The sequence below is a fragment of the Aplidium turbinatum genome, chromosome 2 (assembly GCF_918807975.1).
Source record: "Aplidium turbinatum chromosome 2, kaAplTurb1.1, whole genome shotgun sequence".
NCBI classification, from domain to species: domain Eukaryota; kingdom Metazoa; phylum Chordata; class Ascidiacea; order Aplousobranchia; family Polyclinidae; genus Aplidium; species Aplidium turbinatum.
This window is the reverse complement of record NC_137473.1, coordinates 5,203,006-5,220,706: the sequence shown is the minus strand read 5'-3', so window position 1 is coordinate 5,220,706 and position 17,701 is coordinate 5,203,006. Positions and strand designations below refer to the sequence as shown.

The 17,701-nt window shown below is 35.2% G+C and overlaps 3 protein-coding genes across 3 annotated transcripts; all 3 read right to left on the bottom strand.

Annotated features, from left to right (window-relative positions):
* Positions 1–959: 959 nt before the first annotated feature.
* On the bottom strand, positions 960–7,944 carry LOC145764756 (uncharacterized). Its single transcript, XM_082576420.1, has 2 exons — positions 6,608–7,944; positions 960–3,466 (listed from the first exon to the last, which is right to left on the bottom strand). The coding sequence occupies exons 1-2, from the start codon at positions 7,473–7,475 to the stop codon at positions 2,349–2,351; spliced, it is 1,986 nt and encodes a 661-aa protein (XP_082432546.1). The 5' UTR covers positions 7,476–7,944; the 3' UTR covers positions 960–2,348.
* A 2,079-nt stretch (positions 7,945–10,023) lies between these two features.
* Positions 10,024–12,241, bottom strand: LOC145764757 (uncharacterized). The gene has a single exon (XM_082576421.1). It carries the CDS (start codon positions 12,141–12,143, stop codon positions 10,989–10,991), a length of 1,155 nt encoding a protein of 384 aa, XP_082432547.1. The 5' UTR covers positions 12,144–12,241; the 3' UTR covers positions 10,024–10,988.
* Positions 12,242–12,270: 29 nt separating this feature from the next.
* Positions 12,271–15,783, bottom strand: LOC145764758 (uncharacterized). Its single transcript, XM_082576422.1, has 2 exons — positions 14,105–15,783; positions 12,271–12,625 (listed from the first exon to the last, which is right to left on the bottom strand). Exons 1-2 carry the CDS (start codon positions 14,941–14,943, stop codon positions 12,589–12,591), a joined length of 876 nt encoding a protein of 291 aa, XP_082432548.1. The 5' UTR covers positions 14,944–15,783; the 3' UTR covers positions 12,271–12,588.
* Positions 15,784–17,701: the final 1,918 nt, after the last annotated feature.

Genomic DNA, 17,701 nt, shown 5'->3' with positions numbered 1-17,701 from the left:
TGTATTATTGTTTCAATGTCCCAATCATACAACGCCTACCATCACGGTGTCCTTTTGTAAGGCATGCTGCAAAACTCCAGCTCGCTGATTTCAGCACGTCAGATGCCTGGTCCGAGGAATTGAGCACTGTGCCAAAAATAAAGTCTCGCCTCGTTCTATTCGATGTCTCTCCTGCCTCTTCACTCCCACTTGGTTCTGAACTTCAGAGAAGGGAGTGGGTGACACTGAACCGAATAAGAACGGGAGTTGGCCGCTTCAATGCTTGCTTAACACGCTGGGGCATAAGGGACTCTGCTGCTTATCAGTGCGGTGCGACAAAGCAAACAGCTAACCACATCATCTTTGGGTGTCCCATCTATTCCCCTCCCAATGGAATAACAGGCCTCCGCACACTAGACGATCTGACGAAAAGTTGGCTCCAAGTCCTTCCATTCGGCTGACCACAAACTTTCTGCTTCATACGAACGACGACGACTAAAATATGAATATTTGCATTGAACAAGGCTATACCATCTATAAACCATATTCATTCATCAACCATATTTCATTCATCAACGCATTCATCATCATACTTTAGCAACGTTTTAGGCTACATCAAGTGTGTTGTTTCAAAGTCTTATAAAGACATATTTCTGAACTTCTTCTACGGCACCTAGCGCATTTGGAAAGTAAAAAACTAGCGCTCCGGAAGCTAATCTTCTGGAAATCCACCACTGCGTACCACCATGTCCATCAAAGACCACCCTTGCTAAGGGATAATGACAAATGGTAAAACTGCATATGATTGTGCAATAGACCCATAACTGTCTCCAGCTTTCCATGGCACTCGATGCAACAATAACCCTCCATCAAGGACGTAGTGATCGGTTTTCAAAAACCAAACAAAATCATTTCTTTGACCAAACAAAATCAGTTTTTTGCATACTATGAAATATACTGCAGGGTAAACAACACATAACCTGAAAAACAGGCAACAAACTGTGAAAAAGTCAATGATGGTTTACAATAGGAATGTTTATATTGAAAAACAACACAGGTAAACAATTTACATTTATGAAAGCGCAAAGAATGCTCACATAAGTGTAAACTCAAAATTGAACAAAGTGATGCACGACAATTGACTGACATGACATGTGGGTGCACAAATAGAAGATTATTATCGTTTAGTTAGACTGAAAATCGACAACTTTAAGTAAGACATTGAATCGTTGTTAAAAAGGAGAACTAGGTCATTCAACATCCGAGGGAAAAACACATAATGTCTTCATAGTTGAGAAAGGTTCCCGCTGTGTGTTAGTGACTTTACACCCTCAATGGTGACATTGTAACGGTCTAAATAATCGGGTTTTATGAAAGGCAGTATGAAGCTGAAACAATTTACTGAGCAGAGCAGAGATAATAAGCCAGACAAAATGCAGAAAAGTTTATTTGGTTTCGCCTTATCATCATACAGAAAGAGACCTTAAGAGGAATCCGACAAAAATGCAAATACCATTTGGATGATCATGTTTTGGAAAAATTATGCTTCTTTAGTAATGTCCTTCACATTATTGAAATGCTTATTACTTTGCCGTCATTGTTTGCACATTTCTAACGTTGCTAAAAAGAATTTTAGGGGACTGGCGCACTTGTTCAAAATCAGTCACATTGGATGCACTCGTGCGAATGTCGTTAGATAGTCCCGCAATGGATTACAATACCGATAAAGTAGTTATTAGTTACCTGGTACAACGATTCTATTGCATGATCTCGCCCACACTTCAACAACGCTGACTGACCATGTTAGTATTGTTGCAAGTTCAATTCTATTTACTTGTGTTATTGTTACGTTTATTTTGTATTTAGGCCTCGAAGCACGCAAATTTGGCCACTTAGAAGGAGCTCCTAGTGAGCCAAAATCAAAATAACATAATGACAAATACATATCAATTATTAAATAAGGGAGTGAATCAGGTTTGTGTTGTTTATTCACGGTTGTGAACACGAAAGGCTGTCAGCACAAGGCTGACTACTCACTAGTACAGCGAACAATTGCCATTTACTAACCATAACGGTGTCACTTCCACAGTAGCCATTTAGAACATATAATAAATTAGCGATGTGATAATGACAATCCCAGCCTCATGGGCGAAACACAGTGTCTATCACTGCCAATTCTTGCTACAATCGGCTGTTAAGTAACAAAAAGGTTGCATTCATATGATCTTTCACCAGTGTGAATCATTATATTAATTTTGAAATTATTCAATCGTGAAATGATTATTCACAAAATGTACATTAAGCCATCCACAGAAGAAAATTACTTGATGATTATTTACATTAATCAATTTTGCAAATGAGTTTTCACATTATATGTACGGTCTTGCAGGAAAGTGATTAGGTTGATGAGACTTTAAATGACTCAATCGTGTAAATGATTTTCCACATTCATCACATGTATACGGTCTTTCACCAGAGTGAATTATCATATGACGTTTTAAGTTACTCAATTGAGTAAATGATTTTCCACATATATCACATTTATATGGCCTTTCACCGGAGTGAATCATCAGGTGAGTTTTCAAACTACCAGATTGTGTAAATGATTTCCCACATTCATCACATTTATATGGTCTTTCACCAGAATGAATTACTAAATGAGTTTTCAAATCACTTGAATGTAAAAATGATTTCTCACATTCATCACATTTGTATGGTCTTTTACCAGAATGCTTAACTAAATGAGTTTTTAAACTACTAGAATGTAAAAAAGATTTCCCACATTCATCACATTTGTATGGTCTTTCTCCAGAATGAATTAACTGATGAGATTTTAAAGCAGGCAATTGTGTAAATGATTTTCCACATTCATCACATTTATATGGTGTTTCACCTGAATCAATTAACAAATGACTTTTTACAGCACCCGATTGTGTAAATGATTTCCCACATTTATACGGTCTTTCACCAGAGTAAATAATCAGGTGAGATTTTAAAGTAGTCAATTGGGTAAATGATATCCCACATTCTTCACATTTATATAGTCTTTCGCCAGTGTGAATGATGTGATGAGATTTTAAATGACTCAATTTTGTAAATGATTTTCCACATTCATCACATTTATGTGATCTTTCACCAAAGTGAATCTTTAGGTGAGTTTTTAAAGTTCTTGATTGTTTAAATGATCTTCCACATTCATCACATTTATATGGTCTTTCATCAGAGTGAATTACCCGATGACGTTTCAAGTTATGCAATTGTGTGAAAGATTTTCCACAATCCTCACACTTATACGGCTTTTTACCAGAGTGAGTGAACTTATGGCGTTTCAAACTAGTAACCTGTGAAAATGATTTTCGACATAAATTGCACTTGTATGGCTTTTCTCCAGTGTGAGTGAACTTATGCAGAGTTAAACTACTACGTTGTGCAAACAACTTTCCACATAAATCACATTCGTATGACTTTTTGCCAGTGTGACTTCTTTCTTGAATTTTCAATTTGGACTTACAGTTGAAACTCTTGTTACAAAAGTTACATTGATAACATTTTTCATTGGTTGTTTGCAAATCATTTTCTTTGTAGTTATTGAGACACATTGCATTCGACTCTTGTTGATGATACAAACATGGATCAGATTCCTTGGTGGCTTGACAACCATCTGAACCATCGACTACATGTTCTTGTTTGTTGATTCTATATGTCTCGCAATCTTCAAGTACTTCAAGCTTTACTGGAATTGCTTCACTTTGAGTCATGTTAAAATGTAAAGTGAATAATTGATTTCTGTTAGTGAAGCATTAGTTGACCAAACAAATTAATTTGTTTCATTCAATGGAATATATATATTACAAGGTAAATAACGTATAGCCTGAAACATAGACAATAAAGGGTTAACAATAGGACTATTCATGTTGATAAACAACACAGGTGAACATTCTACATTCAGGAAAGCACAAAGAATGGTCGCAAAGTGTCAACTCAATATTACACAAAACGATGCACGACGATGGACTAGCATGACATTTTGGTTCACAATTAGTAGATTATAATCGTTTAGTTAGACTGAAAAACAACAAGTTTAAGTAATTGTTTTCAAAATTATTAGGGAATTCTCGCCGCTCTGGAATTAGCTGTCATAAGCAAAAAATCGACGCCAGTGTTTACATGTACAAGAGTTTTCATGAGAACAAATGCAGGCCTTGAAATTCACGGCGGACACGGCGGACATGTCCGCCGTCACAGCATGTGATGTTCGCTGGAAGTACCCTCTAGATCGGTCATATTAGTCCGCCGAGAAATAACGCAGGAACTAGCGATGTAAATCGTCATTTATAGCACGAGCAACTGTTGCAAGAATATAATTTGCGCTGGGAATGCGAAATTATCGCATTCTCAGCGCGCATCTAGAAAAAGTTAATACTGTATCTGTATCCCTTAGCTTCCATTCAAGCAGGAAAACATTCGATTTTTACGTTGCTACTACGATTGATGACATTAAATCAGCGTAACAAGGGTGAATTCTTCGCTAAGAATCGATGGGAGTACCGACCGCTACTTCCACACTAAGCACGACCAACTTAGTTCAAGTCTTATGTCACAATGTCTGGCTTTGATCTCCGAGTAATATTGATAAGGCAATGTTGGTCACAAAGTTAGATAATACGAATAGGTTACTACAGCAAGATGCAGCAAAACTTAAGTTTTGGTATTACAGTAAGAAAGAAAAGACCCAGAAAAAATTCTGAAAGTGAGAATAAGGGCAATCAACCTACTAGGCCTACTAGGAAATTTAGTGGTGATAGACGCATATATTAAAGGAACAACGAATGTAAGGATTAGCTCTGTCAAAGATCACAACACATCGTTACCTCATGTGGCTGCAGCTTCAACATATCTGGCCGACAATACTCCAAGCCATCAATTTCCGATCACCAAGGCCCTCGACAATATGAGTGACAACGAAAATAATCAAAATTAAGAGGTTGTTTGAAATCGCACATTTTATCGTTAAACAAGAGCCCGCATTTACGCTTTTCCCTCAATTAGTCAGTCTGGAGAGAAGACACGGAGTAGATCTCGGTATTACGTATCTTAACGACAAGCAATGATCGCGTGGAGATTGGCGCACGCTTTTGAAGATCGATACTATTGAAGCTTTCATGCGCATACGCCTGGACGGCCCTGACTGCGCTGATTATAGCCCCAAGCCTGTCGTGATCTCATGGAATACTGATACTATTTTGGAGAGGCGACCGCATCACGGAAAGATCAAAATGTAATTGCACTGTTTCCAATGTTTTGTTTACTCTTTTCGTCACTTTCGCTCACATGACACGCAAAAATAAACCTAAAGAAAAAAGCCTAGTGAAGCTTCGCACAGTAGAAAATAGCGTTAGTGTAGAAGTTTGCCGACTCGTGCCTAGAGCATTGTGACGCAAGAAGCCATACGACCTCGGAGGTGGAAGTTAATCAGTTATGTGACGTATTATTGTTTTATTATTTATTTGCATCAGACACAAAGTCCATAAAATTCAAAATTTTAACAATCATCATATTATCATCATCATCATATTTAGCAGCTACACGGCGCTTTGACTCTTCAAGCGCACCTCGTTGGTATGATGAAAGCCTTTTAGAATGACTTCGCTGAAATTTTAAAAAGCCTAAACCGTAACTATGGTTCTCAAATGGTGAAGACTTATCAAGATAAAGTGATTAAGTATGACGATCGACGTTAAAACTGGTGTGTCCGCCGTAAGACTTAATTTGTCCGCCGAGATAGCTGCTCAGACCGGACACGTTTGTCCGCCGTCAACAAAAACGAATTTCGAGGCCTGAAATGGTCATTAGAAGCTTCAAATTACTAACTAGAGAAAAAACTTTTTGTATAAATCACATTCCTATATATTTTCACCAGAGTGAATCATCGAATCTTCTTATGATGTGTCAAATATGGAACATGAGAAAAACTTTTTTACATACATCCTATCTATACGGCTTTTGTCCAGAATGAATTAACAAATGATCTTTCAAGCTATCGAATCCAGGAAAAGATTTTTTTACATACATCAAACTTATATTAAATGGTTTATCACTGCAATGAATCGACACATCACATTTCAAATCTCTGTCTTTCGCAAACGATTTATGACACATTTAATTATAACAATAATAACATTTAAATAGCGTCACATTGCAAATTATACCACAGCAAATGCTTTTTTTACCATATTTGCAATGTTATAGCAATCCACTATTTAAAGCGAATTATGAGATGATTATTTACATAAATCAATTTTGAAAATGGTTTTCCACATGATACGATCTAGCAGGAAAGTGAATTAGTTGATGAGATTTTAAATGACTCAATTGTGTAAATAATTTTCCAAATTCATCACATTTATATACTCTTTTATATACTCAGTCACTTTTAGTTTCTTCTGGATTCATTTTCTCATTTATGCAGCTATTCAAAAGCAACACACTGAACAGAATGGCTAATCAACCCTTGCCGCATGTTCTACATTATACTGTCTTGTAGGAAAGTGAATTCGTTGATGAGATTTTAAATGACTCAATCTTGTAAATGATTTCCAACATACATGACATTTATATGGCTTTTCACCAGAGTGAATTATCAGGTTAGTTTTTAAAGTACTTGATTGTGTAAATGATTTCCCACATTCCAGGCATTTATGAGGTCTTTCACCAGAATGAATCATCACATGAGTTTTCAAATGACTAGAATGTGAAAACGATTTCCCACATTCATCACATTTATATGCTCTTTCGCCAGAGTGAATCAACTGATGAGATTTCAAATGACTAAATTGTGTAAATGATTTTCCACATTCATCACATTTATATGGTCTTTCACCAGAGTGAATTACCAAATGAGTTTTCAAATTACTCGAATGTGAAAATGATTTTCCACATTCTTCACACTTATATGGTCTTTCGCCGGAGTGAATCAGCTGATGAGATTTCAAATGACTCAATTGTGCAAATGACTTTCCACATTCATCGCATTTATACGGTCTTTCGCCAGAATGAATTAACAAATGACGTTTTAAAATATACGATTGTGAAAATGATTTCCCACACTCATCACATTTATATGGTCTTTCACCAGAATGAATTAACTGATGAGATTTTAAAGTACCCATATGTGTAAATGATTTTCCACACACATTACATTTATACGGTCTTTCACCAGAGTAAATCATCAGGTGAGTTTTTAAAATTCTCGATTGTGTAAATGATTTTCTACATACATCACATTTATATGGTCTTTTATATGGTGTTTTAACAGAATGAATCTTCAGGTGAGTTTTTAAAGTACTTGATTGTGTAAATGATTTCCCACATTCATCACATTTATATGGTCTTTCACCAGAGTGAATTACTATATGACGTTTTAAATTATTCAATTGTGTAAATGATTTTCCACAATCATCACACTTATATGGCTTTTCACCAGAGTGAGTGAACATATGGCGGTTGAACCTAGCAACCTGTGAAAATGAGTTCAGACATAAATTGCACTTGTATGGCTTTTCGCAAGTGTGAATTATCTCATGAATTTTCAATTTGGATTTACAGTTGAAACTCTTGTCACAAAAGTTACATTGATAACATTTTTCATTGGTTGTTTGCAAATCATTTTCTTTGTAGTTATTGAGACACAAACTAAGATTTGCATTCGACTCTTGTTGATGATACAAACATGGATCAGATTCCTTGATGGCTTGAGAACCATCTGAACCATCGACTACATGTTCTTGTTTGTTGATTCTATATGGCTCGCAATCTTCAAGTACTTCAAGCTTTACTGGAATTGCTTCACTTTAATTCATGTTAAAAGATGGAGTGAATAATTGATTTCTGCTAGTGCTGCATTTGTTGACCAAACAAAATCAGCTTTTTCATCCTATGGAATGTTATTACAGGGTGAACAACCTATAACCTGAAACAAAGGCAACAAACTGTGAAAAGGTCAATAGTGGTTAACAATATTGATTGATGAGGTTTCATATGACTCAATTTTGTAAATGATTTTCCACATTTATCAATGATTATCGATAACCGGCCTTTAGTCAAAAGCCTCTACATTTTTACAAGTATGCAAAACTACTAAAAACAAATATCAAGACTTTGTCGGTGCGAGGATAAACTGAACAAACCATACATATGAAAATTAAAAACACAATGGTTTTGTTATTTAAAGTTCAAATTAAACAATCATTCAAACAAAACTACGTTTGAGTTATTCTAGAAGGGGGTGCGAGAAATACTTAGTAATTTCAAAGTGGTGCCAACAAGGAAAAAGGTTACAAACCGCTGCGCTAATCGGACCAAGCATGTGCTTCAAATACTTCTCCACAACTTTTATCATGAGCTGATACTGGAAAGCTTTATTCAAGAATTTTGTGGAGGCCAATAGAACACATGAAACATGATATGACATGAAACATATCAAACATAACACGTATCACCGTTTAGGTTACTAAGATCTGGAAATCTTTTATCACAGGTATGACATGGAAATGGATTTTCATTGAATATAGTTGATGATGTCGAAAATTGTAAACTTGTAAAATTAATTTACCACATACCTTACATTTATGCAGTCTTTTCATCTCACGTTTCGAATTACTAACTTATGAATCAAATTTTCACATAACATTTCTACAGTACAGTGTTTCCTGAGAGTGAATAATCTTACGATGTTTTAAAATAACAACAATCAAAAACACTTTTTTACATATATCACATTCATATATTTTTGCACCAGAGTGAATCATGTTATTATCTGTCAAGAAACCGGCTTGTGAAAACAATTTATCACACAAGTCACATTCGAATAGGTTTTCACGAGAATGAATGAACACATGCTTTTGAGGTTACCGACAAGAAAAAACGAGTTCTCATGTATAAACTTCACATTTAAATGGCTTTTTGCCAGAATGAATCATCTTATGCTGACATAAAACATCACATCGTGAAAATGACTTTCCACATAAATCACATTTAAATGGCTTTTCACCAGAATGAATGAACACATGAAATTTCAGGTTATCAATCTGTGAAAACAATTTCTCGCATACGTCACATTTGAAGGGTCTTTCACCAGAATGAATTACGTGATGAGGCTTCAAGTTACCCAATTGTGTATATGATTTTCCACATACATCACATTCATGTGGTCTTTCACCAGAGCGATTTATCTGATGAACTTTCCAGTTACTCAATTGGGTAAATAATTTTCGAAATTCATCACATGTGTTTGGACATTCACAAGAGTGAATCTCTAGATGAAGTTTCAATTGACATAATTGTGAAAATAATTTTCCACATTGATCATATTCATATGGCTATTCACCAGAGTGAATTATCTTATGACGTTTTAGATCAGGGGTTCTTAAACTGGGGTTCGTGGACCTACAAGGGGTACGTGGACTAGTTTTAGGGGGTCAATAAAGGCATAATGGAATAGTGTATAATTTCAAGACAAAAAGCAGCATTTTCACATTAATGAAATTAAATCAAAGATATTGAAAAACAATGTGCGTTCACTATTTTTTAAATATAATAAAACATAAATTTTGTTACCTATTTATTTTAATTTTATTGCGTTATGTTCAATTCATGGTGATCAAAAAAGATCCGCTACTTTATTGGAGCGATAGAGATGCTACATTTTTGTTGCAGCTTTAAACTTTAGTCTAGGTTCCTTCAAAAACTAGTTGCTAAGCTACTCCAAAATCATAATGCGAGCGGTAAGGTTACTTTTGGTCAGCACGTTACAGCAATGATAGCGTAACATTGCATCAATTGTTACGATTGGTTATATTTTATCGTTCGATATTTCACACCGACGGTTGCGGTCAATTGACATCATGGCAAGACTACAACCTACCGGCACTAGAATTTCATTACGACCCCAAAATTTCAATACGTGACCCCATTTGGGGTCGCGACCTACAGTTTGAGAAGCCCTGATTAAAACCATCAATGAATTAGTAATGCAATAATGACGAGCCCAGATTTCTGGCGAAGAACGGTGTCTATCGCTGCCAATTCTTGCTACAGCCAGTCATCATTCCCTCGTTGTAAAGAGGTGATCAGTAGCTCGCTACTTCTGCAGCACCGCTACTTTATTGGAGCAATAGAGGTGCTACACTTTTGTTGCAGTAGCGGTTATTGAAAAAATAATGAAAGTGTGGTACGCCAAGCTCATGAACAATGGCGCAATTGCTTCCAATCCGCAATGCGAGAAAAAAACATAATGACGACGAGCGGTGGGACTCATGTTGCCAACCTCAACGTGATGAGTCCTGGTAATTCATATTAATGAAGCGAATGGCAACAATCAGAGACCGCAACTCACATGGCACCTGGGGTGCTAAAAGGATAAACCCTCGGCCCCGGTGTCCAATGAGAGAAATTCATCCTGTCGGAGTCACAATCTTGCAGCTAAACGTTGAAGACCTTACCAAAACCAAACGCGACATGTTGGAACATCTCACACAAAAGCATAATGTGACTGCATTACTCCTGCAAGAAACCCACGACGAGCGGTTGTTTAGCAGTAGGTTACAAAATTGCATACATGGGTTACTCCATATTGCTAACGAGAAAACTAACTGGGTAAAACCGCATGCCGCACGTTTATTGAGCATTTGCATTGTAATAGCTGCAGGCACAAAAACAAACAGTTTCTTTTTATTATTGATCTAATGGCACTATTAAGGGCTATCTCTTTGCAGAAACGATAAGTTCATACACATAAATTTCTGAAGAAAACTGCTATACAGATTTATTGTCACATCGACTTTAAACAAATTTAGTAAGAAATTTGCAGCTGGCAATTTTTCCAACAACTTTTTCCAAATTTACTTTAATGGAAGTGCTCGCAATTAGAGGTCCATTTCATGACACCAACTTCAGAAAAAAAAATGTTCCTACAAAAATATGCCAAAGCACATTGATATATCGGTGAACCTTTAGTCACAAACAGCAAATTGTTTACAAGTTAGTTGATGGCGTTGCAAAACATGTTTTCGTGAAAATGATTTTTCACAAAAAGCACATTTATATGGTCTTTCACCAGAATGAATTAACAAATGACTTTTCAAATTATTCACTTTTGTAAATGACTTTCCACATTCATCACATTTATATGGTCTTTCACCAGAATGAATTAAAAAATGACTTTTCAAATTATTCAATTGTGTAAATGACTTTCCACATTCATCACATTTATATGGTCTTTCGCCAGAATGAATTAACTGATGAGGTTTTAAATGACTCAATTTCGTAAATGATTTTCCACACGTATGACATTTATATGGTCTTTTACCAGAATGAATCATCAGGTGAGTTTTTAAAGTACTCGAGTGTGTAAATGATTTTCCACATTCATCACATCTGTATGGTCTTACACCAGAATGAATTAACTGATGACTTTTCAAATGATCCACTTTTGTAAATGATTTTTCACATTCATCACATTTATATGGTCTTTCACCAGAATGAATTAACAAATGACTTTTCAAATGATCTAATTGTGTAAATGACTTTCCACATTCATCACACTTATATGGTCTTTCGCCAGAATGAATTAACTGATGAGGTTTCAAATGACTCAATTTCGTAAATGATTTTCCACACTTATGACATTTATATGGTTTTTTACCAGAGTGAATCATCAGGTGAGCTTTCAAAGTACTCGAGTGTGTAAATGATTTTCCACATTCATCACATTCATATGGTCTTTCACCAGAATGAATTACCCGATGAGTTTTCAAGTTATTTAATTGTGTAAATGATTTTCCGCATACGTCACACTTGTATGGCCTTTCACCAGTGTGACTTCTCTCATGAATTTTCAATTTGGATTTACAATTGAAACTCTTGTCACAAAAGTTACACCAACAACATTTTTCATTGGTTGTTTGCAAATCATTTTCTTTGTAGTTATTGAGACACAAACTAAGATTTGTATTCGACTCTTGTTGATGATGCAAACATGGATCAGATTCCTTGGTGGCTTGACAACCATCTGAAATATCCACTACGTGTTCTTGGCTGTTGATTCTATATGGTTCACAATCTTCAAGTACTTCAAGCTTTACTGGAATTGCTTCACTTTGATTCATGTTAAAAGGTGGAGTGAATAATTGATTTCTGTTAGTGATACATTAGTTGACCATACAAAATCAGTTTTATCATCCTATGAAATATATTACAGCCTAAATAACATACAACCTGAAACATAGACACAAACTGTAAAAAGATCAATAATGGTTAACAATAGGAATGTTTATATTGAAAAACAACACAGGTAAACATTCTACATTTATGAAAGCGCAAAGAATGCTCACATAAGTGTAAACTCAAAATTGCACAAAATGATGCACGACAATCGACTGACATGACATGTGGGTTCACAATTAGTAGATTATAGTCGTTTAGTTAAACTAAAAATCGACAAGTTTAAGTAATTGTTTTCAGAATTAGTAGGGAATTCTTGCCGCTCTGGAAATAGCAGACACAAATTGGACTTGCATGGCTTTTCAGTGTAAATCACACTTGTATGAATTTTCACCAGTGTGAATTCCCTTGGTCTTGGTTGTTGATTCTATAGGATTCACAATATTCAAAAACTTCAAGCTTTACTGGAATTGCTTCACTTTGATTTATGTTGAAAGTTAAAGTGATTTCAATCAGTGATGCATTAGTTGACCAAACAAGATTAATTCCTACAAAGTATAGCCTATGACATGAAATTCAGGTAAAAACATGTGTGAAAAATTTAATAATAGTTAACAGTACGATTAATCATTTCCAAAAACATTGCAAGTTATATTCAATATTCATAAAAACACAAACAATGCGCACAAAAATGATATCTCAAAAAGGAATAATTATTAATTACGTGAATGTTACACAAATTTTTGAAAACCAAATCTTGTCTTTTATTTTTATTTTGCAGAAACAATGTAAACAAACAATGTAAAAAGTAAAACATCACCAACGAAAAAGAAAATAAACAAACAAAAAAATAAACATAATAATTAAACTAGCTTGTGGTGCATCAAACAGCTAACTTGAGAAAAAGACAACTTACATTCCTTATTCATGAAAGCACATGGAATGTTCATGGAAGTGTAATTCTAATCAAGTAAAAACATATTTTGCCACTGACAAACGAATTCAGAAAACTTAGACAACTAAGTCAATGCCAAGAAGAAACACGGATGAAAATGCATGGCTGCGTATGAAATAAATCCAATCAAACAAAAGCATCTCTTAATATCTATTCATCAAAATAACACAATGACAAACAAATATAAATTATGTGAATGAAGAAAATGAAATATCTTCTGACAGGTGTCAAACCCACAACAATGCTTGATATGAACGACTCGGTTACATGTCTTCTCGGTTACATGGCTTCTCGGTTACATCTCATCAGCTTAACTGAAGATGATCTTGCTACTAGCTGATCGAAATCGATTTTTAGCTATTTATGATTGAACTGACTCGTGAGAAAACAAATTCCTTTATATAGATTATGTGAATTAGTGAATAAGGGAACGAATAAAGGTTGTGTTGTATATTTATTATTCACGTTTGTGAATAAGGGAACGTTCTTCCAGGCTATTAGCACAAGCCTGAGTACTCACTAGTACTACAGCGAGCAAATGCGATTCATTATGAACGGTGTACCTTCCATGGTAGCCATTTAGAACATACAATAAATTAGTGATGTGACAATGACGAGTCTAGCGTCATGGGTGAAACATGCTGTCTATCGCTGTCAATTCTTGTTAAATTCGGCTGCTAAGAAACAAAAAGGATACATTCAAATGATCTTTCACCAGAATGAATCATTACATGACTTTTAAATTATCCAATTGTGCAAATGATTTTTTTCAATAATCATAACGTCACAGTAATTCAGCAAAGTGAATAACTACATGATTATTCACATTAATCAAGTTTGTATTATAAATGATGTTCTACATTATACGGTCTTGCAGGAAAGTGAATTAGTTGATGAGATTTTAAACGACTCAATTTTGTAAATGATTTTAATTATTCATCACATTTATACAGTCTTTCGCTAGAGTGAATCATCAGGTGAGTTTTTAAAGTTCTCGATTGTGTAAATGATTTCCCACATTCAACACATTTATATGGCTTTTCACCAGAGTGAATTATCAAGTGAGTTTTTAAAGTACTTGATTGTGTAAATGATTTCCCACATTCATCACATTTGTACGGTCTTTCACCAGAATGAATTACCAAATGAGTTTTCAAATTACTCGAATGTGAAAATGATTTCCCACATTCATCACATTTATATGGTCTTTCGCCAGAGTGAATCAACTGATGAGATTTCAAATGACTCAATTGTGTAAATGCTTTTCCACATTCATCACATTTATACGGTCTTTCACCAGAATGAATTACCAAATGAGTTTTCAAATTACTGGAATGTAAAAATGATTTCCCACATACATCACATTTATATAGTCTTTCTCCAGAATGAATTAAATGGTGAGATTTTAAAGTAGTCAATTGTGTAAATGATTTTCCACATTCATCACATTTATATGCTCTTTCACCAGAATGAATTAACAAATGGTTTTTTAAAGTACTGGATTGAGTAAATGATTTTCCACATTCATCACATTTATATGGTCTTTCACCAGAATGAATTAACCGATGAGAAGTTAAAGTACTCAATTGTGTAAATGATTTTCCACATTCATCACATTTATAAGGTCTTTCACCAGAGTGAATCATCAGGTGAGTTTTTAAAATTCTCAATTTTGTAAATGATTTTCCACATTCATCACATTTACCGGGTGCGGACAAAGTCCTTGGACTAAAATTAAATTTTAATTTACTATGTCCTGAAATAGACTTAGTAAGTGTTTGATAGTGCATATTTATAGTATCAAACCTTATCTTTCAGAATGTGTCATCAGTTTATCATAATTTAGCTTTATTTTCAAGCATGAGTGATAAACGTGCAGCTATCATTGAGCTTCATCGAGCAGGCAAGACCAATTCAGAGATAATAAAGCTTCTTGAAGCACCGAAATCAACAGTTTATCACACTGTTAGGAGTGTGATAAACAAAAAATCAATCAGCAGTTTGTGAATGAACAAACAACCAAAACACAAAAAACAGGAAATCAAATCAAACAACTGCCATTTGAATGGACATCTCAGAATAGGGTTTATTGACATGCTTATAGTTAGGGTGGAGTGAAAATTTTTTTTTCTAAAAAATCAAAAAAGTCCCCCCTCCAAAAACCTGGCAAATGGCCTAAAACTGGCATAAAATTTGGTTTGGGGGTGTTGCCCCCTAAGCTGGCCGAGCCCGGGGCTGATAAAGGTCACGGAAAGGTCAAATTTCATAAAATCACCATAACTTTTGAACCAATTATGATAGAAAGATGAAACTGGTCTTAAAAGATGCAGAAGGGTCAAGTTCCTATCTGTTGTAAGAGAAAAGTTTTATCTATCTTTTTTAGAAATAGAAATATATCCAAAAAACTGATTTTAGAGGTCTGAGATGCTGAAATAGGGAACAAAACTTGTAATTTAGTGAAATTGAACGAAACAGATGCATAACAAAATGTAAGCATTAAGCTGCCAACATTATTGTAACATTGAAGGTAGGGAATGTACAATATGGGCAAAATTTAGAGGAAATCTAGTAACCACCTATGTTTACCCCCAATTTTGAAAATACTACTAAATACTAAAAATATCTACGAATCCATCTCAACCTATACAAGCATACAATATACATTTAGTAAAGCTCAAGTAGATCTTTTCTCTTTTATATTTAAGCTAATAAGAGTCCTTCAAATGTAATGAACAAATTGTGAACAGCAACTGTTATGCTAGCCTGTGTTGCAGTACGAAAAGAGTGATAAACTTGTACTAGCTCAGTAGCTCACGTCATGATAACTACTATACTTTGAATAAATATAGGCTATCCAATATGCACGTGAACACGGTGTTCACTACTGGAACAAATTTTAAAGATACACTTGATGTAGTAGTGATTAAAGAACACATTGCTGCTTAGACGCAGGCTTCAATTCCAGGGTTGAGAAAAACCCGGGTTTTTTTAAAAAAGCCCAACCCGCCCGGGTTTTTTTAAAAAAAAACGTTTTTTTTTGGGTTTTATTGGGTTTTTTTAAAAAAGATGCAAAAAAAGGTAGATTCATGCTTATTTCACCTCAAAACTACTTTTTACGAATGAAGTGCCTTTCACTCACAGTACATGCTTGCATAACTCAATAAAATAATGCACTAATGCTGTTGTTGCTTGAATGTTGCATCATCCATTAATTTCAAGATCAAGTTGGATGTTGCATCATCCACTGATTTCTATACCAAGTTGATGTTACCGTGGTAGAAATCACATTGTTGCATCATTTGCTTTAGATTTGAAGGCAAGGAGCATTTATGCCATCATGTTTAAATATTTATTATCATATATTATATATAGTAATATATGAGCAATTGAGCGATTGCGTGGCCAATGGCCATTTAGGCAAATGCTCTGAAACAGCCATGCGTTACAATCCAGAATCTGTAAATGGTAAATAGCCTCCTAAATTGCATTTCACATCATATATAGGCTACAGACTACAGTAGAGTAGTACTTTCACCAGTTTAACTATAAGGCCTTCTTGCATAAATGAGTTTTAGTGTAGTATACACAAAGTGGCATTACTTGATTTTTGTGTACTGTATTACACACTCAGCCATCCTAAAACAGCGACATGGATACACACTCAGCCATCCCAAAACAGCGTACATACAATGTAAACCTACTTTCACAATGCTCAAAGCTCCGCTCAATACAAGGCACAGCACAAGCCTGTCAATGTGAACAAGGCTTAACCGTCTTTGGCTTTACCTTTTTGTGTAATAGACTTCTGTGTTAAAATTGCTTGTTCTTATAGTTCGTTATTGCATGTTGAATTGGTAAATTTTCCACAAGGCAGCCTACACGTTGGTGGTTGTCTGTTTTTATTATTAGGCCACCACAAATGGGGAAAGCCTAGGCTAAATTTGGAAAGATGTATTGTTTTTTCAAGAGCACGATGCCCTGTAGTGTATCACAGCAGGGGATAACTTTTCCAGCAACCTTTGCTATTCCCCCGCTGACTTTGTTATTTATTGTGCTCAATTCAAGTCAATGGAGATTCTAAATAGTTGTATTATATATCTTTTCCCAATTTGCATCCGGCCCGCAGCTGTTAATCTCGCAGCAATCTGGCCCTCTGAGAAAAAAGTTTGGTGACCCCTGTTCTAGAATAGCTAAATATTCTATTTTGCCCATCCCTACACACATAGGCGCCTAAGCCGTGGGGGTAGGGCCCCCACGCATATTTCTGTGTGGGGACAACTTTTTATGCTGTAATGATACATAAAACAATAGATGAACTAGCAATCCGCAGCAGGAAAACATTTTTTAAATGCAAACCGCAACAGCTTCGCGATAAATAATCACTAGAACAGGGGTTCTTAAACTTTTTGAGCCGCGCCCCCCTTTGACGTGCCATCCAAACTTGCGCCCCACCAAACTAAAAAATTAGCAAACATTAATGTGTAATGACTACAGAAATTTATATTTAGCTTTCATCAATGTGAGGGATGTAATTGTTTTTCGGAAACC

What these genes read in the sequence shown, in the direction of transcription:
- LOC145764756 (XM_082576420.1), bottom strand. Translation starts at nt 7,475, where the DNA reads ATGTTCACTCACTCTGGTGAAAAGCCATATAAGTGTGATGATTGTGGA. An exon ending in TAACCTGATAATTCACTCTG is followed by an intron (nt 3,467 to 6,607) that starts GTGAAAAGCCAT and finishes TGAAAATTCAAG; the next exon opens with AAAGAAGTCACACTGGCAAA.
- LOC145764757 (XM_082576421.1), bottom strand. Translation starts at nt 12,143, where the DNA reads ATGAATCAAAGTGAAGCAATTCCAGTAAAGCTTGAAGTACTTGAAGAT.
- LOC145764758 (XM_082576422.1), bottom strand. Translation starts at nt 14,943, where the DNA reads ATGCACTATCAAACACTTACTAAGTCTATTTCAGGACATAGTAAATTA. An exon ending in ATTCACTCTAGCGAAAGACT is followed by an intron (nt 12,626 to 14,104) that starts GTATAAATGTGA and finishes TGAATCCTATAG; the next exon opens with AATCAACAACCAAGACCAAG.